Source organism: Somniosus microcephalus, chromosome 7 (assembly GCF_052327205.1).
Source record: "Somniosus microcephalus isolate GS21.2 chromosome 7, FLI_Smic_1.0, whole genome shotgun sequence".
Lineage (NCBI taxonomy): Eukaryota > Metazoa > Chordata > Chondrichthyes > Squaliformes > Somniosidae > Somniosus > Somniosus microcephalus.
In genome coordinates this window covers 84,176,145-84,203,698 of record NC_140993.1, presented here as the reverse complement: position 1 = coordinate 84,203,698, position 27,554 = coordinate 84,176,145, and the positions used below count along the sequence as shown (strand labels likewise).

The 27,554-nt window shown below is 46.1% G+C and overlaps 1 protein-coding gene across 1 annotated transcript in view; it reads left to right on the top strand.

Moving 5' to 3' along the window:
* Positions 1-27,554, top strand: part of necab1 (N-terminal EF-hand calcium binding protein 1) — a 438,822-nt gene that overhangs the window by 301,629 nt on the left and 109,639 nt on the right. Inside the window, exon 7 of the mRNA XM_085992697.1 lies at positions 20,427-20,548. Within this exon, the coding sequence (XP_085848823.1) occupies positions 20,427-20,548 (122 nt within the window). The remainder of the gene's footprint in view (positions 1-20,426; positions 20,549-27,554) is intronic.

Genomic DNA, 27,554 nt, shown 5'->3' with positions numbered 1-27,554 from the left:
AGCGCAGTTAATGTACTGAAATGTCTCAAGGCACTTCACAGGAGTATTATCAAACAAAATTTGACACTGAGCTACATAACGAGATATTAGGACAGGTGAGCAAAAAGCATGGTTAAAGAGATACGTTTTAAGGAGCATCTTAAAGGAGGAGAGAGAGGTAGCGAGAGGAAGAGATTTAGGAAGGGAATTCAAGAGCTTAGGGTCCAGGCAGCTGAAGGCACGGCCACCAGTGATGGAGTGGTTAAAATCGGGGATGTGCAAGGGGCCAGAATTGGAGAAGCGTAGAGTTCTCAGAGTGTTGTAGGGCTGGAGGAGGCTTCAGAGTTAGGGAGGGGTGAGGCCATGGAGGGATTTGAAAACAAGGGTGAGAATTTTAAAATTGAGGCTTTGCTGGATCAGGAGCCAATGCAGGTTAGCAAACATGGGTGATGGGTGAACGGGACTTGGTGTGAGTTAGAATACAAGCAGCAGGGTTTTGGATAAGCTCAAGTTTAAGGAGAGTGGAAGATGTAAGCTTGGCCAGGAGAGCATTGGAATAGTCAAGTCTAGAGGTAACAAAGGCATGGATGTGGCTTTCAGCAGCAGGTGAGCTGAGGCAGGGGACTTGACAGTGATAATGTCATAGAATGTCAAGGGGAGGTGGTTAGAGTTTATTTCGTTGGAGATGGTCATTATCTGGCATTTGTTTGACATGAATGTTACTTTCCACTTGTCCAGATCTCGCTGCATGCGGGCATGGACTGCTTCATTATCTGAGGAATTGCGAATGAAGCTGAACACATCATCTGCAGTCATCAGTGAACAGCCCCATTTCTGACCTTATGATGGATGGAAGGTCATTGATGAAGCAGCTGAAGATAGTTCTAGGATGTTGCCCGAAGGCAACAATGTCCTGGGGCTGAGGTGATTGTCGTCCAACAACCACAACCATCTTCCTTTGTGCCAGGAATGATTCCAGCCAGTAGAGAGTTTTCCCCCGAACCCCATTGACTTCAGTTTTGCCAGAGGTCCTTGGTATGTCACTTGGTCAAATGCTGCCTTGATGTCGAGGGCAGTCAATCTCATCTCACCTCTGGAATTCAGCTCTTGTGTCTATGTTTGGACTAAGGCTGTAATGAGGTCTGTAGCCGAGTGGTCCACTGCCATTTAAGACTGGATGTTGCAGGGTTGCAGAGGTTTGACCTGATCTGTTGGTTGTGGGATTGCATGTATGTCGTCCTGTGTTTTAGCTTCACCAGGTAGGCACCTTGGAGAAGAAATTTGTGCATGCCAACAGAACTGCCAGTGTTACTGGCAGCTTGAGTTAACGGCCGTCGAAAATGACCGCAGCGCTAACGTTGGAAAATTGGCTCTGGAGTTTGGCGATGTGGAGCGCAGCACTAACTTACCGTGCAACACCTTCCTGGTGGCATTAATGGAGGTCTCTGACCCGAAGTTCCCATCCACAGTCGGCGTTGCTGCTTCTTACAGCCTCTGGGAGCGAGGCTGTGGAATTCGCAAGGCATTGTGGGCAATTAAAGGGGCTATGACTTAAAGGGGCAATGCATTCAAAGCTAATGGCCCAGAAATTCGGGTCGGAGGCTTCCTGCGGGTGCAAGCCTCCGACCTGCACTTACCTAGCACGCCAGCCATTGTGCTGTGGGCCTGCATGGTATTCCGATCCTGGGCCTCCTCCAACTGCCGGCGCGCAGTGCTTGCGTATCCCAGGGGCGCAGTTAGTTCGAAGCATCCCCTGGGATCACGTGGGCCATGGAGAGCCAATGGTAGCAGGGAAATGCCCATTCATAAAATTGACAGGAAGAGCTGTCAAAACTATAAATACTATAAGCCCCAAAACATTACTAAAACTTCAAATAAATTTAAAAAATCACATTTTTAAAATAACTATAAATTACATAAAATAACTATTTTAAACAATAATTTAAATTTTTGATAAAAATAATTACATTTTCTAACGGGGCTAAAGATAAACTTACCTTTCTTTAAAGTATTTTAAATTAATAAACCTGTGGAAAATATGGTTTAATTTTAATTAATTCACCACTTACCTTGTTAAAAGCAGGCCTTGCGCCTGCTTTTTAAAAGTGTAACTGCTGGAGACTTACCCTCCCAGAGAAACCTGGAAAAAAAAGTAAGTTCCAGGCGCACGCGCTGCCTCTCCAGCGTACGCGTTCGACCTCTGAACCCCTTCTTTTAAGGGAACGGAAGTTCCGGTTTCCCACGCATGCGCAGTGCATGCATCAAACCGGCACTTCCATTGGGCCTACGGGTGAGCACCCAACATGTACTCACCCGTGGAGACCCGAATTTCTGGGCCAATAAAAATTAAAATCAAGTGAAAAAATGCATCTTTCAGCCCTTACTGCCTCAAAATAAACATAAACATTAAAAATAATTCCCTAATGGCAGTCTTCAGCTCTTAAAGCTGAATTGTCTTCCACACCTAAAAAAACGGTAAAAGTGCTTCAGCACTAACACAAATGGCTCAGCAAGCCAGGGAAGGGGCACCCAGGGTCGTGCATGCAGCACTCTAGCTTTGTGCAGGGGCTTAACACTGCAAAAGAGGTCCTCTACCCACAGGAGCCAGCAGGCTCTCCAGAAAGAACTACATGGGACCACATCACCGAAGCAGTCACTGCCAGCAGTTTCGCCCCCATCACCTGGCTCCAGTGCCCCAAGAAGCTTCATGACCTCAGACCACAGGTCAAGGTCAGTGAATGCATCTTCAAGAGCTGTCTCCTACCAACTGCACCACTAGCCTCACACACTGCTCAATGCAGGACTCCCCCCACCCAAACCCCGATCACTTACCTGCCAACAATCTGTATCAATCACAAGGCACATCTCCCATTCCTAACCTCACCTCATCCCCTTGGAGGAGGTGGTGGAAGCCATTCTTGGCAGGGGCATGGCTGAGCCCTTAGCCAGCAGTGGGGCTGAAAGGGTACAAGATACTGGTATCCTCATCCGTTACCCTCTTCTTGCATGCACCTCTTGCTTTCCCGCCCTCCCCTAACCACAACTGCACCCTTGTGCCTTCCTCATTTTACACACCCAAGAAATGCAGCCTGCCCAACCAGTGGGTGACCAAGAAGAGAGAGAGAAGAGTGAAGAAGAACAAGAGGAAGACAATTGATTTGACACTCCCAGCCACCAGCTCCTCAAGGTGGACCAGCAAGGCCATTTGCAGTGTCCCCCACTGAAAGTCAGCAGCCTTCCACCAGCCATGCTGCAGCCACTGGGGTAGCACTGCATGACATCAGTAGGATAGGCAAAGGCACACACAAGACAGTCACTAAGAGAATGCATAAGGGTGATGAGTTGATTTCTTGATATCATATTGGATAGATAGATGTATAAAGTTGGATTGGAAAGTTTGCTTTGTGGTGGCTTTTATTTCATCATCGTGGTCAAGAGGACACTGTGATGGTCAGTAACACAGGGAAGGTCATAGAGTCATAGAGTCATAGGCCTAGAAATTGGGTTTTGGCGCAGCGACGGCTTTAGCGCCGGAAGTTAGTGCCGGAGCTAAGTCGCGCTGGGCGGGCCAAAAATTCACTACTTCTGCGCCCAAACGGCTGCCGGCGCTGCTGAAAGCTGTTAGCGCCTGAAAACTGGCGCTATGCGCTGAATTTCGGCGCTATTCCGGCGCTGCGGCGCCCGCTGCGGTGCGGCAGGTTCGGGAAGTGCAGGCCTCCTCCTTCCCTTAAGGAGGAGCTGCCTGCACCCGGCCGCGGCCCGCGATAATCTTTTTAAAAATGAGCCCGGCACCTCGGACAAGTGCCGGGCTTGCTTCTGTTCCGGGGGGGGGGGGGGGAAGTCCGGGGAGGGAGCTGCGGCCAGGCGGGCGGCGGGAAAGCGGCCGGCCGCCGCGGGGCCTTTAATGCGCCGGCGCAACGTTCTGTAAGGCACCTCTGCCAGAACGTTGCTTGCGGCTGCCACGGGCGAGGCGGCCGCAACTCAATTTCCGAGTTCGGGCGGGTTACCATGGCAACCGGGACGCTGCGCACACCGATGACGTCATCGGTGCCGGCGCAGCGCTACCGGCCTAACGCTGATTTAGGGCCCCTGTCAATTTCAAAACTGGCCATAACTTCGCCGCTAGGCCCTCTAGCGCCTCAAAAGCGGCGCTAAGGCCAGTGAATTTCTAGGCCATAGAGTTATACAGCACAGAAAGAGGCCCTTTGGCCCATCGTGTCTGCCCCGTCCATCAAGCCCTGTCCAATCTAATCCCATTTTCCAGCATTTGGTCCATAGCCTTGTATGCAATGGCATTTCAAGTGCTCATCCAAATGCTTCTTGAATGTTGTGAGGGTTCCTGCCTCTACCGCCCTTTCAGGCAGTGAGTTCCAGACTCCAACCACCCTCTGGGTGAAAAAGTTCCTCCTCAAATCCCCTCTAAACCTCCTGCCCCTTACCTTGAATCTATGCCCCCTTGTTATTGACCCCCCTACTAAGGGAAAAAGTTCCTCTTTATCTACCCTATCTATGCCCCTCATCATTTTGTACACCTCAATCGGATCCCCCCTCAGCCTTCTTTGCTCCAAGGAAAACAACCCCAGCCTGTTTAGTCTTTCTTCATAGCTGAGGCGCTCCATCCCAGGTAACATCCTGGTGAATCTTCTCTGCACCCTCTCCAAAGCAATCACATCCTTCCTATAGTGAGGCGGCCAGAACTGCACACAGTACTCCAGCTGTGGCCTTACCAGCGTTTTGTACAACTCCATCATAACCTCCCTGCTCTTATATTCTATGCCTCGGCTAATGAAGGCAAGTATCCCATATGCCTTTTTAACCACCTTATCTACCTGTTCCGCTGCCTTCAGGGGTCTATGTACATGTACACCAAGGTCCCTCTGACCCTCTGTACTTCCGAGGGTCCTACCACTCATTGTGTATTCCCTTGCCTTATTTGTCCGTCCAAAATGCATCACCTCGCACTTTTCAGGGTTAAATTCCATTTGCCACTTTTCCGCCCATCTGACCAACCCGTTTATATCGTCCTGTAGCCTGAGGCTTTCCTCCTCGCAATTTACCACCCCACCAATTTTCGTGTCGTCTGCGAACTTACTGATCATACCTTTTACATTCTCATCCAAATCATTTATGTAAATCACAAACAGCAAGGGACCCAGCACCGATCCCTGAGGTACCCCACTGGACACAGGCTTCCAGTCACAAAAGCAACCTTCGACCATCACCCTCTGCCTCCTGCCACTCAGCCAGTTTAGGATCCAACGTGCCAAGGCACCCTGGATCCCATGGGCTCTTACCTTCTTGACCAGTCTCCTATGCGGGACTTTGTCAAAAGCCTTACTGAAGTCCATGTATACCACATCCACAGCATTTCCCTCATCCACACACCTAGTCACCCCCTCGAAAAATTCAATCAGATTGGTCAGACATGATTTACCCTTGACAAAGCCATGCTGACTATCCCCGATCAATCCTTGCCTCTCCAAGTGGAGACTAATTTCGTACCCCGGAATCTTTTCCAATAATTTCCCTACCACAGATGTTAGGCTCACTGGCCTGTAATTCCCTGGTTTATCCCTGCTACCCTTCTTGAATAATGGTACTACGTTAGCTGTTCTCCAGTCCTCTGGTACATCCCCTGTGGCCAGAGAGGTTCTGAAAATTTGTGTCAGAGCCCCTGCAATCTCCTCCTTTGCCTCACACAGCAGCCTGGGATACATCTCGTCCGGGCCTGGGGATTTATCCACTTTTTGGCCTGCTAAAACCGCTAGTACCTCCTTCCTCTCGATGCTAATATGTTCAAGTATATCACAGTCCCCTTGCCCGATTTCTATGTCTACATCGTCTTTCTCCATAGTGAACACAGATGCAAAAAATTCATTTAAAACCCCGCCTACATCATCTGGCTCTGCACACAGATTGCCACTTTGGTCCCTAATGGGCCCTACCCTTTCCCTGGTTATCCTCTTGCCCTTAATATACTTATAAAACATCTTAGGATTTTCCTTTATTTTGCTCGCCAGTGTTATTTCATGGCCCCTCCTCGCTCTCCTAATTTCTTTTTTAAGTATGCCCCTGCACTTTTTATACTCCTCTAGGGCTTCCTCCGTCTTTAGTCTTTTGTAACTGCCAAAAGCCCCCCTTTTGTTCCTAATGCATTTTTGTATATCCCTTGTCATCCAAGGTTCCCTTTGCTTGTTGGTCCCACCCTTGACCTTTACGGGAACATGTTGGCGTTGTACTCTCTCTATTTCCCTTCTGAAAGTCTCCCACTGCTTTGATGTGGATTTTCCTATAAGTAGCTGCTCCCAGTCCACTTTGGCCAGATCCTGCCTTATCATATTAAAATCGGCCTTCCCCCAATTTAGAACCCTTATTTCCGGGCCGTCTTTGTCTTTTTCCATGACCACCTTAAATCTCACCGACTTATTGTCACTGTCGCCAAAATGCTCTCCTACTGACACTTCCACCACTTGCCCGGCTACATTCCCTAGAATTAGGTCCAGTACCGCCCCCTCTCTTGTAGGACTTTCTACATGTTGGCTCAAAAAGCTCTCCTGGATGCACTTTAAGAATTCTGCACCCTCTAAGCCTTTCACACTCTGACTATCCCAATTAATATTGGGGAAGTTGAAATCCCCCACTATTAATACCCTATTATTTTCGCACTTCTCTGAGATTTGCCTACATATCTGTTCCTCTATCTCCCCCTGACTGTTTGGGGGCCTATAGTACACTCCCAGCAAAGTGCTTGCCCCCTTTTTGTTTTTATGTTCTACCCATATGGCCTCATTAGAGGAACCCTCTAATATATCATCCCTCCTTACAGCAGTAATTGACTCCTTAATTAATATTGCAACACCCACTCCCCTTTTACACCCCCCTCTGTCTCGCCTGAAGATTCTATACCCCAGAATATTGAGCTGCCAGTCCTGACCCTCCCTCAACCATGTCTCCGTGATAGCAACAATATCGTCCTCCCATGTGTTCAACAACAACTTGGCCTAGAAATTCGGTAGGCTTAGCGCCGCATTTGAGGCGCTAGAGGGCCTAGCGCCGGAGTTATGGCCAGTTGAGAAATTCCCTGGGGCCCTAAATCGGCGTTGCACCGGTAGCGCTGCGCCGGCACCGATGACGTCATCGGTGTGCGCAGCGTCCCGGTTGCCGTGGTAACCCGGCCCCAAGCCGAAATTCAGTTGCGCCCGCCTCGCCCGTGGCAGGCGCAACTAAGACTCTGGCAACAGAGTCTTCCCCCAGTGTGCGCCGGCGCATAAAGGTGGAGCGGCGGCCGGCCGCGTTCCCGGCGGCCGCCTGCCCGCACCTCCCTTCCCGGACTCCTGCATTCCCCCCCCGCGGCCCTGATCAGTGTCTGATGCGAGCCCGGCACTTCCCCGAGGTGCCGGGCTCAGATGTCGGGTCAATCCGCCGGACAGTTGTCGGCAGCAGGCAGCTCCTCCTTAACAGGAGGAGGAGGCCTGCAGTTCCCCTGCCTGCCGCACCGCATCGGGTGCCGCAGCGGGGGATTAGCGCCGGGAAACCCAAGTTATCGCCCGTTTTGAGGCGCTAAAGGAGGGTTTTAGTGCCCGCCGCCGTCTGGGCCCGGCGCACCCGAATTTTTGTCGCGCGCTGCCGCATTACCGCTGGCGCAAACTTTCTGGCGCTACAGCCCTGGCAAGACCAAAACCCAATTCCTAGGCCCTTCAGTTCATCCACCTTATTTGCAAGACTCCTTGCATTAAAATAAATGCCTTCCAGCCTTGCCATATTCCCTTTTGCCTTCACATATTTGCTCTGCCTTCCCAGCTGACTTGTTTTTTCCTCCGTATTTGGCTGTAAATCACCCCCTACTATAGCTCCACTCTGTATCCCATCCCCCTGCCAAGTTAGTTTAAACCCCCCCCCAACAGTGCTAGCAAACCTCCCCGCAAGGATATTGGTCCCCCTCTGGTTCAGGTGTAAACCGTCCGACTTGTACAAGTCCCACCTTTCCCAGAAGCAGACCCAGTGATCCAGGAAACTAAAGCCCTCCCTCCTGCACCATCCCTTTAGCCACGCATTCATCTGTTCTATCTTCCTATTCCTATACTCACTAGCACGTATGGTGTGGGACTAATGTTGAAAGGGGAATGGGGGATGTGGTCATTGGTACTGCAGGTGGATGATTCCATCATGGATATCCCGGCCACGAAGGGGCTGTCTAGGATGCATCCTTCCTTCTCTTTCCTCCTCTTCTGCTTCCTCCTCTTCGGCTTCCTCCTTTTCCGCTTCCTCCTTTTCTGCTTCTTCCTCTTCTGCGTCTTGCTGTTGCCTCTGTGAACGGATGGTGTAAATCTGAAATGCCAGCATAACATGCTGGAAATACTCAGCAGCTCAGGCAGCATCTCGACTTGAGATGTGAACTCTGTTTCTCTCTCCATGGATGTTGCCTGACCTATTGAGTATTCGCAGCCTTCCTTTACCATCCAAGGCCTTGCAAGCATCCAGCAGAACTCCCTACACACTTAAAAAAACTTTTAACATTTATTGCAGCAAGCCACTCCTTCAATAAAAAAAATTTAAAGTACAAAAGCTTAAATCCAAACTTACCTGAATGATGTGTGTGTCCGTTTAAGAGGTGCTGACATCGCCACTGTCAGCCTGCTTGCACACAGGGTTTACCTGGCATACTTAGGACCCAGCACTGAATTCAGCGCTAGGGTGAAAGTTCGGACTGGTGATGTTAAGTTGGCGTTGCACGCTGATTGACATCATCACACCGCCATTTTTTTCTCCAGGGCGCTGTCAGTTACCGGCAGCGCAAAAGGAGGGATGAAAACGGCGGCCGCCGTGAAACCCGCCACCAGCTGGCGAAAGAGTGATGGCTGGTGTTTTAGTGGCATTTCATGGCGCTACATCGTGACGTTGCAAAGACAAATTTCTAGCCCCTTATTTCCAGGTATGCCTGGTGCTGCTCCTGACATGTTCTTCTACATTCCTCATTGAACCAGGGTTGGTCATCTGACTTAATGGTGATGAAGAAATGAGGGATATGCCAGGTCATGAGATTACATATTGTGGTGGTATACAATTCTGCTGATGATGATGGCTCACAATTTCTTGTGGATGCCCAGTTTTGAGCTGCTAAACCTGTTCTTGATCTATCCTATTTAACATGGTGGTAGTGCCACATGATGGAGGGTGTCCTCTGTGTGTAGACAGGACTTGGTCTCCACAAGGACTGTCCAGTGGTCACTCTTACCAATGCTTTCATGAATAGATGCATCTGCGACAGGTAAATTGATGAGGATGAGGTCAAGTAGGTTATTCCCTCGTGTTGCTATTCTCACAATCTGCCACAAGCCCAGTCTGGCAGCTATATCTTTTAGGACTCTTCTAGTTTGGTCAGTGGTAGTAGTACTGAGCCACTCTTGGTGATGGACATGACAGTCCCCCACCCAGAGTACATTCTGTGCCCTTGCTACCCTCAGTGCTTCTTCCAAGTGGTTTTCAACATGGAGGAGTACTGATTCATCAGCTGAGGGAGGGCAGTAGGTGGTAATCAGCAGGAGGTTTCCTTGCCCATGTTTGACCTAAAGCCTTGAGACTTCAGGGGGTCTGGAGTCAATGCTGAAGATTCCCAGGGTCACTCTCCCTGACTGTATACCACTGTATCCCCACCTGTTGTGGGTCTGTTCTGTCATTCCCCAGATGTTTGTGAGGATGACTTTGGTTGACTGAGCTCAGTGTCCGTTTGTTGTGTTCTGATTCGGTGTTTAGGTCACAGCTGAGTGATCCATTCTAAGCCACTTCAATGGGCAGTTAAGAGGTGTGGGACTGGAGTCACATATAGGCCAGACAGGGTAAGGACAGCAACTAAAGGGCATTAGTGAACCAGTTGGGTTTTTATGACTCTGACAGCGTCATGGTCACTTTTACTGATTGACTCTTAGCTGCCTTCTTCAGACACATTGCAGGTATTGGGAAAATAAATTCACTGTTATAGTCAGGAAGTTTTCTCATACATTCTCATACCTTGGAAAGAATTCTATTTCAATTACTGAGCTTGGATCTGAGGGCTGCACAATGAACTTCCCACTTTTACATGGTGTATACGCTGGGGTAAGTGGGGCAGATGGAGGCTGTAAGGGAAGCCAGAGGAGAACCAGGCCATCCCAGCACTACCCACGAGCAGGATGTATAGACTCAGTGTACTTTCCTAGATCTTTCACAGGAGCTCGGTCTCAGGAGGCCGCACTTCAGTCATGACATTTTGGTCAGGTTCTGTTCATTGCTGCAGCCAGATCTGTAACCAAGGACCACAACACACACAGCTCTCAATGTGGCAGAGAAGGTGACCACAGCTCTTAACCTTTATGCCTCAGGCTCATTGCAGGGAACCACAGGGGACTTTTGCCAGATTAGCCAATTTGCTGTGCACTCCTCAGTAAGGCAAGTCATCAGTGCCTTTTTTGCTAGGACAACTCAATGTATACAATTCAGCACTTCTCCCAGACAGATGACCGAGAGGGCAATCAAATGTTTTAGAATTGCCAGATTCCTCAGGGTTGTGGGCATATTGATGGCATCCATGTGGCATTGTGCAGCCCAAATGTAAACCCTCATCTTTATATGAACCACAAGGACTTTCATTCCCTAAATGTCTAGCTCATTTGCGATGACAAGCATAACTTCTTGCTTATGAAATCATAACATGCTAAGAGCTTTTATACTTCAACAGTCCAGTGTCTGTACTCTATTTCAACAGGGGCAAGGGGCAGGATGACTGTTGGGTGACATGGGATACCCACTACTCCAATAGCTTAAGACACCTATTCATAGAACCACCAATGCTGCAGAGGAGTGCTACAATAAGGCACAAATGAAGACAAAAATAAGAATTGGAAGAACCATTGTAATGTCCAAAAATTCAAGAATTTCAGGATTACAGAAGAGGCCTAACAGTAAGAATAAAGTTTTCTGCCTGTACTGTTCCAAATTAGAAGGTGAAGAGGATTTTGGTGGCTGGATATAAGAATAGCGCAAGAGAGGCACAGGTGAGGTGAGTGAGAAAGAAAGAAACTGGGACAGAAAGAGAGAAGCAGAAGAGTCATATTGTGGATTAGGGAAAATGGAGTGAGGCACAGATAAAATAACAATCAAATCAAAATAATCAAATAAGACAGCTAATTGGAGCAACTGGGTCAACTGGGTCACTTGTTAGATTGCACTGACTTGGTATTTTAGATTGCTGTGGCACTTCTGACTGATAATGAAACAAGAAGCTTATAAAAAATAAAGGAGCAGGTGGTGAGATACCTTATAGTTTGAAGGTAATTATAAATATCAATGCAAACCCCTACCTGGAAACCCTAGATTTATGCAATTGAATCTTGAAATCTTGGAATCGCATCAAGCATCTAGGATTACAAACCCTTCACTATCAGTCTGTTATGCTATCTTGTTTCTCAGTTAGGACTAGCATTTTTCCTGTTTACTACTTCTACACGCCACTTTATTGCTGTTGTTGAAATAATGACATTCATTGTCTTGAAGTCATCGAAGCATAAAAGTGTTATCTCCAGCAGCACTTGACAAATAAGAGTTCCTTGAAAGATGCACTTTAATGGCATTTCCATCCATCTTTACGGAGCTCTGGTTCTTCTCAAAATTGAGGCTAATATTGAGGCTGTGGCTGGAAATGAAGAGAAATCTGATATCTTTTAAAGTTTCCTTATCACTAATCAACTCAATAAAGTGTAGCTGTTAGAGAAAATTCACAGGAAAATTACACAATTCAGAATAGGAAGTTCCTATTAAAGCCCAGAATGCAAGCATCTCATGGGGTGCAAAATATCATATTGGAGCTATCCTCATACAAAATGTTGTTATAAAATAATTTTACACATCAGAGATCATCCACAACTGATATTAGACTAACTGGTCTAAAGTGACCAGGTTTATCCTTCTCTCCTTTTTTGAACAAGGCTATTACATTGACAACTCTCCAGTTACATGGCACAATTTGTATATTGAAGAAGGATTGAAAAATTGTGGCCAGTGCCTCTGCTATCTCCTCTGCAACATCTTTCAACAGTCTAGGGTGCATGTCATCATGGTCTGGATATTTATCCACCTTGAGTTCTGCTAATATTTTCCAGTTTCGTTTATTTTCTCTATTTATCCGCACATCTCTAACTTTGATGTAACCCCTTTTCGCCTTATACAAATATATTTATTTTGTACTCTATGTATCTCATATTTGAAGATTTCTCACTGCTGATTTGTCAACCAGTTTGTTAACTTTCTACCCAGTTAATTTGGGCTAGATCCCATTTTATCTCAGTAAAACTTTGCCTTTTCCAGTCCAGTAACCTTTTGACTTCATTATCCTTTCTTATTCTTACATTGATGGTGTTCTATGTATTATATGAGTGACCTTTGAAACAGGTTGTGGAATGACTGCAGGCTCATTACATGATATCTAATTGCAGATAAATGTAATTTCTCTCTTCACTTCACTTTAGTTCTCACATTGTAGTACAATGAAAATATCTCCAACCTTGTGTAATAAAACAATAAAAGATCATAGGATTATAGAATATTACAACACTGAAATAGGCCATTCCACCCATAAAATCTGCGCCAGTGTTTTTCTCCACATGAGCCATCTAATCTAACCACACTCTACTCCCTCCCCATAGCATTTATTATTCAATTTTTCAAAACACTATCTAATACCTGCTTCAACAATGGGTTGTGACAGAGAATTCCAGATTTCTGTGTATGTTTCTTTTCTAACTTTCCTGGCACATTTCAGGATTTTGAAGAAAAAGAGTCAAGTTTATGAAAGGAAATGGCCCAGGTTATTTACTCACTGGATAGCTGCCTGGATCCCGCCATTTCTGATTTTAATGGAAGCTGCCCACCTAAAGTTGGTGGGGTCCTGGTTCACGCATGCTAATCGGGATCCGATGACATAATTGGGCTCTGACAGCAATTTTAACTTCGGCCTGAGTGAGGAATCTGTTACGGCTTTCCTGTCAGGCAGAGGAAACTGAAGAGGCCCTCCTGTTAAGTTTTTCTGCTCTTCTTTGTGTGGCCACGAGGAGCAGGAGTGCTCCTCCGGGCCTAATAAGGAAGGTTTAGGCCCCCCCCGCCCTGAACTCCTCTCCCCACTCTGAAACCCCTTCTTTGCACTTACTTGACTGATGGCAGGTGGCCAAGAGCTGTCCAATTTTCCAGAAGATGTCAGCCGCTTCCTGCCCATTCCAGGTGGGAAGTGGAATGGCAGCATATTAATGACACTCAGCGGTTAAAAGCGCAAACTGTCATATTTCTGCGGCCGGGCGGGAAACTAAATGAAACCATTGGTTAGGAAACCCAATGGCAAGTAAAATCACCATCACCCCAATTATGGGATGCCATTTGGCAAACTTACTCCCCTTTTGAAAACTAAAGATAGCTGATTGTGTTTTCAACTGTGCTAAGGAAGCCAGAGGTTGACAATTAGAATTCAGAATTCAGAAAAATATCTAAGAGGACGGGGACCTACTCTCTAGGCTCTTCCTTCTTCAGGGACGTAGAGGATCACTAAGATGTTACAGAGATGTCCTTGTTCCTCAAACTACAAGTACCAACTGAAATGGTACTGAGGCCTTTGCCTTACATCAGCGAGAGAATGCTGAAGGCCAGCAGCTTGCAGACCTATGCAATTGAACAATATCATTTAAAACTGAGATGAGGAGGAATTTCTTCACTCAGAGGGTTGTGAATCTTTGGAATTCTCTAATCCAAAGGGCTGTGGAAGCTGTGTCGTTGAGTATATTCAAGGCTGATAGAGAGATTTTTGGACTCTAGGGGAATCAGGGGATTTGGGGATTGGGCGGGAAAGTGGAGTTGAGGTCAAAGATCAGCCATGATCTTATTGAATGGAAGAGTAGACTCGAAGGGCCATATGGCCTACTACTGTTCCTATTTCTTATGTTCCTTTGTTCTTATCAGTGAACAGGCTTGCTCCTGCTGTTTATCAGTTATGGGGGCAGTAATTCGGGTCGGTGGCTTGCCGCGCGTGCAAGCCGCCGATCTGCACTTACCCGACGCGCCTGCCATTCACCTCCAGGGACGCCTGGAATTGCTGTTTTAAACTGAAGAATCCCGGGCAGCATCTCACGTCACGCCGCCCAGGAGTGCAGCCAGTGCGAAGCCTGCAGCGCGCAGTGCAACTGAGACACGCCCCTTGAGGTCTCAGTTTAATAGGACACGCCCCCAATGTTTCTCACAAGCTGCTAAGCATTTTTACATGCAAAGCAGCATTTTAAATAGTTTTTTGGTACTTTTATGAAGCTTTTGGTAACTTTTATAAACTTTTAAAAACGTTTACATTATTTTGAAGAATCTGAAGTAGTTTTAAACAGAATTAAAACAATTTAAAGACTTTTAAAAGCCCTAAAAGAATTTTTTTAAATTCCATTTATTTATTTAGCAATGTCGTCGTCATACGTGTCTTCACACTGTTCCCTTTGGGGAACTGTATGAAGTGGTGGAAGGATTTATGGCCGTGATTAACGCTCATTCCGTGACCGTAACCATCTTTGAACCAGCCATTAGGGTGGATAGTCCTATGGCGGGAGGGTTTTACAGGCTCCCACAAGCTATACAAGGAGGGGAGGCCACCCACACCCACGGACGCAAATATCCCACTGGATGTCAACCCAGAATTTAGAGCCGGAGCTCCGACTCCACTTGCCGGGACTGTCTGGAGCGGGGTTCGAAACCCTACCCCGTCTGGCCCAACGGCGGGGATCCTACCGCTACGCCAAAGGCCCAATCTGTTTAGCAACGTGAAATGGCTGGAATGAGCACAATTCACGGCATTAAAAGAACTCACAATTGAACTGATGATGACCTCAGCAATCTCCTCAACGAGGTGGAGGCGCAGCGCCTGCTCATCATTGGTAATGAGAAGTCAAAGGCGCCGCAAAAAGGACAGATGATAGCTTGGTCTTTCAAGTGGCAGCATAGGGCTCCAGTCACGGGGAGGGAAAAGGCGCAGGAAACGTATGGGTGTCACCTTTTGCGCGGAGTGGGCCTTTTGCGTAGCGGTAAGCATCCCCGCCGCTGGGCCAGAAGGAGTGGGGTTTCGAACCCCGCTCCAGACAGTCCCGGCAAGTGGAGTCGGAGCTCCAACTATAAATTCTGGGTGGACATCCAGCGGGATACTTGCGTCCGCGGGTGTGGGTGGCCCCCCCCCCTCAGATGGGTTGTGGGAGCCTGTAAAACCCTCACGCCATAGGACTAACCACCCTAATGGCTGGTATGAAGATGGTTATGGTCACGGAAGGAGTGTTAACGTGGCCAGAAATCCTTCCACCACTTCATACAGTTCCCGAAAGGGAACAGTGTGAGGATACGTACGATGATGACCTCTTGCGCAATGCACCTCCTTGGACCCTCAGTCGCAGATGCGAGGGGGCAAATCGTGCAATTGTTAAATTTTTCATTTTATTGACATGTAAAATGTTGGCCCAGTAATTCCCTTCCAAACGCGTGAGTACGGTCAGGGTACTTACGCGTCTGGCCGGAGGAAATGCCGGTTTTCAGCATGCACAGCGCATGCGGGGAAAACCGGCATTTCCTGTCCTCTGAACGAAGGGGTTCAGAGGCAGAACGCGTGCGACTGTACAGGCAGCGCGTGCGCAGTAAAATTCGCCGCTTTCATTCATGCTTTCAGTGAGGTCAAGTCCTTACAACTTACACATGAAAAAAGCATGAGTACAGTTGCTCCAGAGGCTGCGGAGGAAGATATTTCTTATCGTGGAGCTTCTGAAAGGCAATATTTTTGTTTGGGAAAGGGAGGAAAGTTATTTTAAGAAATGCTGAGGTAAGTTTTAAAGTTTATTTTTGTTTTTTAAAACGGGTTTTCAGTACTGTAAGTAGAGGGATCAATTGTGGCTATGTGAATTGAATTTGCTGTGTTTATTAAATGTAAAAATGACTCCAACATTTTTAAGAAAGAAACTTTTCATCAGTAATATATTCTTTTAAGTAATTATGTATGTATGTCTGTATATATTCCTTTGCGTGTATGTATATATTCCTTTACTTATGTGTATGAATGTATGTATTTAATTATGACTTTCAGAGAAAGTAACTTATTGGAAAATCATAATTAAAATTATACATTCATACACATAAGTAAAGGAATATAAAACATACATACATATACGTAAAGGAATATATGCGGACATACATACATAATTACTTATTACTGATGAAAAGTTTCTTTCTTAAAAGTGTTGGAAATGTTACATTACTCATTTTAGAACACTCATTTTCACATTCAATTCACACAGCCACAATTGCTCCTTCTACCTACCGTACTGAAAACCCGTTTAAAAAAAAAAATTTAAACTTTAAAACTTACCTCAGCATTTCTTAAAATAACTTTCCTCCCTTTCCCAAACAAAAATATTGCCTTTCAGAAGCTCCACGATAAAATATATCTTCCTCCGCAGCCTTGGAGCAACTTTACACATGCTTTTTTCAAGTGTAACTTGTAAGGACTTACCCTCACTGAATCCATGAATGAAATCGACGAAGTTCACTGTGCAAGCGCTGCCTGTGCAGTCGCACGCGCTGTGCCTCTGAACCCCTTCGTTCAGAGGACTGGAAATGCCAGTTTTCTCCGCATGCGCTGTGCATGCTGAACGCCGGCATTTCCTCCGGCCAGACGCGTGAGTACACCGACCGTACTCACGCGTTCAGAGAGGAATTACTGGGCCATGGTGTGAGAAGTTGTTGTTGTTCCTGATGCTGCTGGGCTTGAAACTCCAGTAATTCTTCCAGACTCCCTCCATATGGTTGACATCCTGTCAAAGGAACTACATCGAGAGAAAGAAGCATAAGCATACCATGAGACTGAAACAGTTGCCCCTGAAAAAGGTGGAAATGATGATCAAAATGAAATAAATTTAAAGAAAAATCATTTAGTCTACCTTAGAAGTAACCTTTGAGAATACAGATTTATTTGCTGTACTCATGCAATGGGTACCATTTGTGTTTACCAGTCATACAGTGAACCTCCAAAGTTATTAATTATATGTTACATACTACATTCAATGAATTAAATGATATATCAACTAGAAAACTAACAAAAGCTGACAAATAACTTCAAAAAAGCTGACATGGTCCCAAAACATTTGACAGCTCAAAAACAGAATTGAATAAAAGCCATGACATGTGACAGCAAATAATTACACTAAAATTGCAGGACAACACGGGCTTGTAACTTAAACTGTAATTATCCTCAACTTTCCTTCATTGTAAGTACAGGGAAGCCGAAAAGGGTGTACAAAGTGAAAACACAAGCTTTATTTTCTAGGAGGAGATCTGGAAACATGCATCCGCTACTCCCACCGCCCCCAACCCAACCACAAAACTTTGGATTTTTAACACTGTGTTTGGTGCCTTTCCCACTATTTTGGAACCTATAATAACATGGGCATTGCTTTTTTCACCTAAAAATAAAAGGATTTTTGGCCTATTTTATTGAAAACTACTTTGTAATTGCCATTCTTGAGAATGAATTACTTTTAAAATATATACTTTCAACCAGCAGATAATAAATTACTGTGAGAAAAAAGTTATTTTCTAATAACAAGTGAGTGAAGGATTTAAACCCTATCTTATTCCAGTCAGGGTGTAGGTAGTAAATTTAGAATTTTAACCATCTTTCCAATTTCCTTAAACTAGTAATGCAACCCTAGAGAGTCCAAGTGAAACTTCCCCTGGAAAGTATTTTTTTTTACATTAAAAACCATGCAGTCTAGTTAATTTTCAACATATTTGTACTTCATAATTGATTGCTTTTTCCTCTTTTTAATATAATTTTTTTGAGACATTAAGGGCTAGAAATTGGCCTCCTTAGCACCTCCAGTTATCAACTCCGGGGGGCGATAATGGGGCGCTAACGACTCACTGACCGGGTGCGATGAAATGAGCTACTCCCGCTAAATTGGCCAAGAGGCTTGCGGTGGTGGTAACACATGGCACCACAATCTCCTGCACCTCGAGATCGTGACATTATTCCTGCACATCGCCCCGGTAGCACCCCGGACCCGAACTTTAGTTCTGCCCCCTGCAGTATCGCCGGGCGACAACACCGACAGCTGCAGGAGGCATTGTTTGGGAGGCTGGACGCTTCGGGTGCGCAAGTTAAAAGGGATGTTGGCGCGGTAAGTAGTAAAATTGTTGCAATGCAGTATTTGAATCTTTTTCCATTTTCCTTCAGCTGCGATCGATTAGCCCGGCACTCTGCTGGAGTGTATGAGGCTGATTGGGCCGGATCGCAGCTGTAGTTGGGGACCAGCTAACTGGTCCCAATGCAGGGCCTGCAGTAATGGCCCTTCCCATTAAGGGAGGGAAGGAGCCTCAGATTTCGGCAGCACTGCATGGGACATTGTACAGCGCTGCACCACTACCGCCCTGTCTGCGTCCTTTAGAACATAAGAACATAAGAAATAGGAGCAGGAATAGGCCACTTGGCCCCTTGAGCCTGCTCCGCCATTCAATAAGATCATGGCTGATCTTGGGCTCAAAGCCACTTCTCTGCCCGCTCCCCATAACCCTTCACTCCCTTATCTTGCAAAAATCTGTCTACCTCCACCTTAAATGTATTTAATGACCCAGCCTCCACAGCTCTCTGGGGCAGAGAATTCCACAGATGTATGACTCTCTGAGAGATGAAATTCCTCCTCATCTCAGTTCTAAAAGGGCGACCCTTTATTCTGAAACTATGCCCCCGAGTACTAGTTTTCTCCATGAGGGGAAACATCCTCTCTGCATCTACCTTGTTGAGCCCCCTCAGTATGTTATATGTTTCAATAAGATCACCTCTCATTCTTCTAAATTCCAATGAGTATAGGCCCAACCTGCTCAACCTATCCTCATAAGTCAACCCCCTCATCTCTGGAATTAACCTAGTGAATTGTCTCTGAACTGCCTCCAATGCAAGTATACCCTTCCTTAAATAAGGAGACCAAAACTGTACACAGTACTCAAGGTGTGGTCTCACCAATACCCTGTACAGTTGTAGCAGGACTTCCCTGCTTTTATACTCCAACCCCCTTGTAAAAAAGGCCAACATTCCATTTGCCTTTTTCATTAATTGCTGTACCCGAATGCTAACTTTTTGTGTTTCATGCAGGAGGACCCCCAGGTCCCTCTGAACTGTAGCATTTTGTAATCTCTCTCCATTTAAATAATAATTTGCTTTTTTATTTTTCCTGCCAAAGTGGATAACCTCGCACTTTCCCACATTATACTCCATCTACCAAATGTTTGCCCACTCACTTTAGCGCTCCAAATTTACAGAAAGCTGGGAATCATTAGCGCCTGGCACTAATTTTTCCAGCTTTCAAAAGTTAGCTCCCCAAACGGGGCACTCCCGAATTTCTCCCCCTGGGAGTTTTCACAAACCAACCAGAATGAAATGCTGTTGATTGGTGTATATGTAAATACTGGATTTAAATTGCAATGGTAAAATCCCTAGCAGCTTCACTTGTTGTAGGTGACAAGTGATTGTTGGGAGGAAAACAGATCAATTACTTGAGAAAAGCTCTTGTCTCTCCTGTTGGGTATAGGTACAGGTTCAGTCGGCATATTGATTTGCCAGAATGTTACAGGGATCCAGATGTTTCCTTAATTATTCAAATGCTTTTACATTTTTGAGCCACATAAGAAGTTTGTAGTGGCCTTAACAGAAGAGAAACTGCAAGAAGAGAAACTAGATAAAGATAACAATTTTCTGTTGGTAAATAACTTATTAGTCTTATTAATTTCATGTCATTACCACACAATGGAGAAATGTGAAACAGAGCTTGCTTCTCAGTGTCATTTGGGACAGGATATCAAATGATTCCTGCACATCTTCAAACAAATTTAGAAACTGTCACCTGAAAAGCATATCGCATAAATCATCTAGCTACATAGGTGAATTGTTCATCACGGTGCCACAGCTCATTGTGCTGCTTGAAGAGTCATCATTCTTCAAACTTAATTTAATGCACAACAAAAATGATAACAAAACAAAAATAAATATGGCAATTAGCACATACAAATAAAATTGCATGAAATAATTAACTTATCAACTTTCATCAAAGCATTTTCCTCCTAACAATTTATTTCACTAACAAAGAATGACTTTCTAGCATTTAACTGGCTGGTACAAAGTGAACATAGCCTGTGCTCCTGCAGCTTTCCAAAGGATTTGTCTCCTATAGAGAGCAAGCCCACAGAAATACAAATCTACCCCAGCTCTCCTGAGCAATTGGCCAACTATATCTGACAGGAACAATGGGAAGCTGGATAGCATCATAGTCCTTGGGGATACTTCTTACTTTTAACTCCTGTGTTTAAAAAGACTAGAGATAAAGTCAGCAGGAAGACTAACTGCTATCTGTTGTTATTTATAGGCAGGGTCCAGTGAAACCAGAGGTCCTGTCAATTAACTGGTCTGGGAAACGATCCAATCGAAGGCTTCAGAGAAATAACAGCCTGTCTCCAAACAATACCAATTTCAGCATCTTGAACTCAGGTATTGTATTGCCAGTCTGATGTTCCTTTTTTTGAAGTTAACATGATAAAGCTTTCCCTCCAGATTGTGCTCCCAAATGGCTTTACTGGTATTATTAATTTGCGGCCAAATGTTTAATATACATTTAAAGTAGTAGTAGTGATACAATTTTGATGCCATTATTGGTGTTATAAATGCTTGCCAAGAATATATTCCAATATTTATTGGTTCTAGTATTACTAATTTGTTTTATAAATATTTTTATGTATCGTTTGTTAGTGGAAGTTTACTGTACTAAAGGACGGCATTGTCACCCTTTGTGTAAGCAGGAAGTACCAATTACTTCCATGTTGATCAGCAAGAATCAAATATTTGTTATTGTTAGTCAAAGTGTGCCCATTAGAAATGTAATAGCCAGATATGAAGTTCCTAAGCCTATCCATTACTGTAAGAAGAACTGTGAAAAGACAGGCAGTTGGTTCTGATTGCTGGCAAGGAAGGGAGGCAATGATATTTCGTACTCCATTCAAACAGAGACAGCCTGGACTTTATCTGGCAGCAGGAAACTGTGCTGGTGAGTTAATTGCCCGCCCACCTGCAGTCGATTGAGGCCCGGTTGATCTTGATGGCCAGGCCTAATTAAACGCCATAGGCTGACTTCCCAGCCGTTCCAGCAGGGGAGGCCTAAGCTATCGTTTTGGGGTCTGGAGGAGCATTCCTGGCCCCACAAGTCAAGTAAAAAAAATTGTTTTAAAACTTACACTGGTGGGATTCTTCTGTCTTCGATCCATTTGCTTGTTGGGTTGATCTGGCAGAAAAATCAATTCATTTTCTACTCCAGCTACCAAGTAAATTTGCAGTCAAATCCCAATGATGTCATTGAGGCCTAACGTGTATATGCAAAAAATGACCCCATTGGATTTGGCAGGTGTCCTTGCTGCCTGTTCAGTTGAGCAGGCTAAAATTGCGATAGGTCAGTTCCCAGTGGCTTCAGGGCAGATAAATAAAACTTGGACAATTTTACTTGTCCACCCACCTAGCATCCGCCAGGAAGGTAGGGGTAAAAGCAACCCCACAATTTTTAATAATGTAAGTAGATGTAAGTGATCACTGAGTGGATTTATTTCTATCTTGCTATATATAATTTTTATTCTTTGTATTGGTTCATTCACTTCTACCTTAAAATGTATTTCAAATTACTTGTTATATTTGATAGAATCAAAATTCTTAAATTCAATCCTTACCTCAGTTCTGACTGGAACTGATGATGTCACCTTCCATGCTAGTGCTTCCGATATATCTTCCTTCTTCCTCAACTGAGGATTCTCATCTACCGTGGTTGACACGGCCCTCAACCGTGTCTGTTCCATTTCCCACAATTCTTCTCTCGCCCCTTCCCCTCCCTCCCAGAACCATGATAGGATCTCCTTTGTCCTCACCTTCCTTCCCATCAGCCTTCACATTCAACGGATCATCCTCCGTCATTTCTGCCACTTCCAGCGTGATGCCACCACCAAACACATCTTCCCCTCACCTCCCCTTTCAGCATTCCAAAGGAACCGCTCCCTCCGCGACACCCTGGTCCACTCCTCAATCACACCCAACACCCCATCCCCTTCCCACGGCACCTTCCCATACAAGCGCAGGAGATGCAACACCTGCCCTTTTACCACCTCACTTCCCACTGTCTAGGGCCCCAAATGCTCCTTCCAAGTGAAACAGCGATTTACTTGTACTTCTTGCAATTTAGTATACTGTATTCACTGCTCTTAATGCGGTCTCCTGTACAATGGGGAGACCAAACGCAGATTGGTGACCGCTTTGCGGAACACCTCCATTCAGTCCGTAAGCGGGACCGGAGCTTCCGGTCGCCTGTCACTTTAATTCTCCGCTCCACTCCCACTCAGACCTCTCTGTCCTCAGCCTCTTACACTGTTTCAACGAAGCTCAACATAAGCTCGAGGAACAGCACCTCATCTTTTGATTAGGCACTTTACAGCCTTCTGGACTCAATATCGAGTTCAACAATTTCAGACCATAACCTCTGCCCCTATTTTTTCAGATGACAGCTTTTGATGATTCTGCCATTCCTATTTACACCTCTTCTAGACCCATCTATTGTTTCTTAACTTGTCCCAGTAACATCTCCTTTTGCTTTGTACTATCATACCTTTTGTCATTTAATCACTCCTGCCTTCCACCCTATCACAGACCTTCCCTCTTGTTTGAAAATGTGTTGTTTTATTGATCTACCTATATGGTTTATATATGTAAATACATTTATAGACTGTTAGAAATAAATGCTTTTTATTCATGTTTTATCATATGGGCTTGTATGTTTTATTTTTGCCACCAATTTTATTATGTAGGTTCCTGATAACAAGTTTGCTCTTTGGCTTTGCATTTTCCATGACTGCCATTATGTTTTGGCACTCAGGTTTACATTTCCGTGTTTCAATATTTTTGTTGCTAGCGTGTATACAGAATTGTACCACCGTAATTCCCATATTCTGATAATATAATAATATTTGTTGGTCAATACTTCCAGATTTACCTTTTCTCTTTTAGTCTTTTTAATCACGATGGTGCCTTGCACTATGGACATCGACATTTGGTTCCTCAATAAACAGAAATTAAAACTATCATCAAGTGTGCCATTGAAATACAAACCATGTGACAGGAAGATATTGATCCTCTCCTATCCATGGACACATCCTAACAAGTGACATGACAGGAAGGGAAAACTAAACCAATGCCCAGCACTAAACTTCAAAGAATGATGAAATTACCTGTAACTTGGTAAGGAGCAAATAGTTAGAAGTAGCAAAGCACAGGCTTCTAAAAGGGATGATTATGCTTGACAAACCTCATAGGATTCTTTGAGGAGGCAACAAATATAGTAGACGGAGGTAATGCAGTAATGTAATGTACATGGACTTTAGGAAAGCCTTTGACAAGGTACCACATGGGAGATCATTAGAGAGGATTAAGGGGTATGGAATTAGAGGGAAGATAGCAAACAGGATTAAAATTGGTTAGAAGAGAGAAATCAGAGAGTAGGAATTGAGGGTAGTTTTTCCAGAGTGGTTAGAAGTGGGCAGTGGTGTCCCATAGGGTTGAGTTCTGGGGCCACTGTAGTTCATTGTGTATATCAATGATATAGATATAGGTCTAGAGGGAATGGTGTCAACATTTTCAGATGATACCAAAATAGGAGGTACAGTTAATTCCTTAGAGGACCAAAGGAACTGCAAAAGGATATTGATAAGATGGGAGAATGTGCTAAAACATGGCAGATGGAAATCAGCTATTAGTAAGTGTGAGGTCAAAAATTTTGGTTTGAAAAATAAGACCAGTATATATACTCAGAATGAAAATAGGCTCAGTGCTGTGGAAGAGCAGACCTGTTTGTGAGTACAGGTTCACAAGACATTAAAGACACCACTTCAAGTTAATCAGGCTGATGGAATTTTGTTTTATCAAAATGCAAAAGACGATGATGAGCCTGTATAAAATCTGAATAAAAACTCAGTTAGAGTACTGTCTTCTTCTTAGGCAGTCCCTCGGAACCGAGGATGACTTGCTTCCACATTAAAAATGAGTTCTCAGGTGACTGATGAGTCCAACGCGGGAGCTACAGGCCTCGATTTTAACTGAGCCGGGCTTGGAGGCGTGCGGGTGGGCCCCCCCCCCACCTGGTACCCGACTCCGAGCCATTTTTACTAAGGCGTATCTGATGGTCCCGAATCTGTCCCGCATCCAACAGGCGGGACTGGTCTTTAAGGCCCTTAATCACCAATAAATGGCCTCTATAATGCCATGTTAACAGTCCCTTGCACTTTTAACCCTTTTCCCACATAAAACACACCTGGTGGGAATCACGCCTGTGAAACCTGGCGGGAGCACTTATTGGCTTGCTGACTATCAGTTGCAGGTCAACCATTAAAGAGGAGATTTGATCAGCCATCATTTGCAGGTGGCAGGATTTTTTGTCTCAGGCCTGGGGCAACTTTTACCAGGCTTAACCACACCTGTGGAAGGTTGGAGCCTCACACACATCTCCAGTGTGAATGCCTGGGAAACCCCTCTCGCCACCTTCACTCAGCATTTCCTCAATGGAGGCATATGCCAGAAGCATGGGAGCCATTTTTTTCCTTCCCTTCTGGGCATTAGAGGAGCTCGAGCACCAGCCGCGGCAGCAGCAGAACCAGGAACAGCAGCAGCACCAGCAACAGCAGCAGCAGCAGGAGTGCCAGGCTGTTGCTCACATGAGGCAGCACAGGCCAGAAGGGGCCAGCGCCTGGAAGCCCGTCGGCACAGGAGATACCCCCCAAACAGGGTCTACAGACACAGGGTCAGCTACCTCAACATGACTGAGCAGCAGTGCCAAAGGCGGCTCCGACTTTCGCGAGAGGTAGTGACTGACATCTGCGCAATGATACAGCAAGACCTGCTGCCCAGAGGACCAGGTGGACACTCCTTACCAGTGGCCATCAAAGTCACCACCGCACTCAACTTTTTTGCCACAGACTCATTCTAGGGATCATCAGCAGACATCAGCAGCATTTCCCAGGCGACCGCACACACTTGCATCACGTAGGTAACTGATGCCCTCTTTGCCCTCACGCACAATCACATCCATTTCACCAAGGATCATGCAAGTGTGATGGCGCGAGCGGTTGGATTAGCTCATCTGGCAGACTTTCCAAGGGTGCAGGGTGTCGTTGACTGCACACATGTGGCCCTTAGGGCACCCCATCGCAATCCAGGTATTTTTGTCAACCGCAAGGGCTTCCACTCCCTTAACGTTCAGCTGGTGTGTGACCACAAGGAGATTTTGCATGTTTGTGCCATGTACTCTGGCAGTTGCCATGACTCCTTCATACTGCGCCAGTCTAGTGTGCCTCCGCTATTCAGGCCGCCAGACCAACTTCACGGATGGCTACTTGGAGACAAGGGCTATCCCCTGCGGACTTGGCTAATGACACCGTTGAGGAGCCCATCCACCGAAGCTGAGGAGTGCTACAACTCCAGTCACATTTCCACCAGATCCATTATCGAGCAAACCATCGGTTTGCTGAAGATGCGCTTCAGATGCCTGGATAGATCAGGTGGAGCCCTACAGTACTCAGCAGCCAGGGCCTCCAGAATCATCGTGGTTTGCTGTGCACTTCACAACATGGCACAGCATCGTGGCTTGCAGATTCCTGAGGACCAAGTGGCTCCTCACATACCCTCCTCAGATGATGATGATGAGGAGGAGGAGGAGGAGGAGGAGGAGGAGGGCAAAAACGACCATCCTGCAGAGGACCAACAACCAGCGGCAGCATTACGCCAGGTCATTGCTGCCTGGGATGCAAGGAATGCACTCATCCTGGCCAGATTTGCTTAGCCTAGCAAATCAAGCACTTTTGCCTCGCAGCTTCTTACCTGAGCATCGACAATGGCCAAGACCCTACGGATTCCTAGCTATTTGTCCAGCATACTGACAATTGCAAGTAATCCTAAGCCCTCAATGTGAAAGTCCCATTCACGAAATAACACACGCCACAAATACAGCAGCAGCCATCAGACTTTTTATTGACAGAATTCATCTGATGGCTTTTTTAACAATACATAAAATTTCACCCAAGTGACTACCTTTGTGACTACTTGCACTTTATTTTCCTCTTACGCGTGCGCCTACTTAATGGTTCCCCTGTGGCTTCAGCAGATGTGGAGGCCCCTTGCTCACTTTCCGGCTGCTCCTGTCTCGACATCTTTGGCGGGCGTCCTCTGGGGTGGCGAGCCTGTGAGGGCTCGTCAACAGTCTGCTGCTCCTGCGGCTGTGCAGGGGTTGAGACGTCTATCTCACTTGGGTGTGGACTCCGGTGGGGCTCTGACCGAGGGCTCTGCAATGGCATGGAAGTATGAGCGCTTGGAGAGGAACCCCCACTTCCTTGAGGTCTGCCACCAACCTGCCTCTCATGGGTCAGCTCCCCCTCCGCGCCTGCAAGTGGTCGGAGAGCACCTTGCTGCACATCAGGGGGGCCATGGGAACCCATATCTGCAATGGCAGTCCTACTCAGAAGGACTTCCATGAAGGTCTGGTTTCTATCTTCAATAGATGCCCATCGCTCCTCAAGAGATGTCATTCTATTCTGAGCACTCACCATGTTTTGCATACCCTGGTGACTAACCTCCTCCATGGCCATAGCCCTCCTCTCCTCTACCGTAGCCAGCCTTACCACGGAGGTAGCTATCCTTTCCGTGTTGATGCGTTCATGCGCCAATGACTCCACAAAGGCTCTGCTCATGTTCGCTATGGACTCCTCCATTCGCTCCACACTCGCAGCGACCCTAGAGACAAAACTTGCCAGAGACTCCTGCATCTGTGCCTGGAGTTCCATCACCTCAGATCTTATGGATGGATCCAGAGGCAGAGGGTCGACATGCAGCAGAGCCGAGCTGGCAGAGTCCTGCGCCCTCCGACAAGGACTCTCCACTGCTGTCCCTGTCTCCACAATTTGCTGATGCTCACTTGTGAGCTGTGATACACCAAGGTGACAACACTACTCTATGCCCCGAAGGTCCCACCGAGGTGTGAGTGTCTGCGCTGGTGCTGGGTGCGCTTATTTCTGCTGACGCTGCACCCTCAGAGGTTGCAGATTCCGCTGAGGAGTCTGGAAGCTCAGGCTCTTCCCCCTGGACAGTGGGGACAGGGGCTCTCGATGGTCCTTTGGGGGAGTAAAGGAAAGAGTTAGAGATGTGATGCCAAGGTTACATGCACATTGCATATTGCAGATGATCATAAGTCTATCTGTTATAGCTTCAGAATCATTATCAGCGACTCATGCAATGTCAATGAGAGAAATGAAAAACTATTCTGTCACCAACTTGATGTGATGCACCCGTCTGTCCGTCCCCAACTTGCGCATCTTTTTCAAGCCCGACAATTTCCAGGATGGCTTCCTCCCAGGGGGTGAGCTGGGCTAATAATGTTGGGCCTCCTCCTGTCCTGGCTCTTTCCATTTTATTGTGAGCTCTC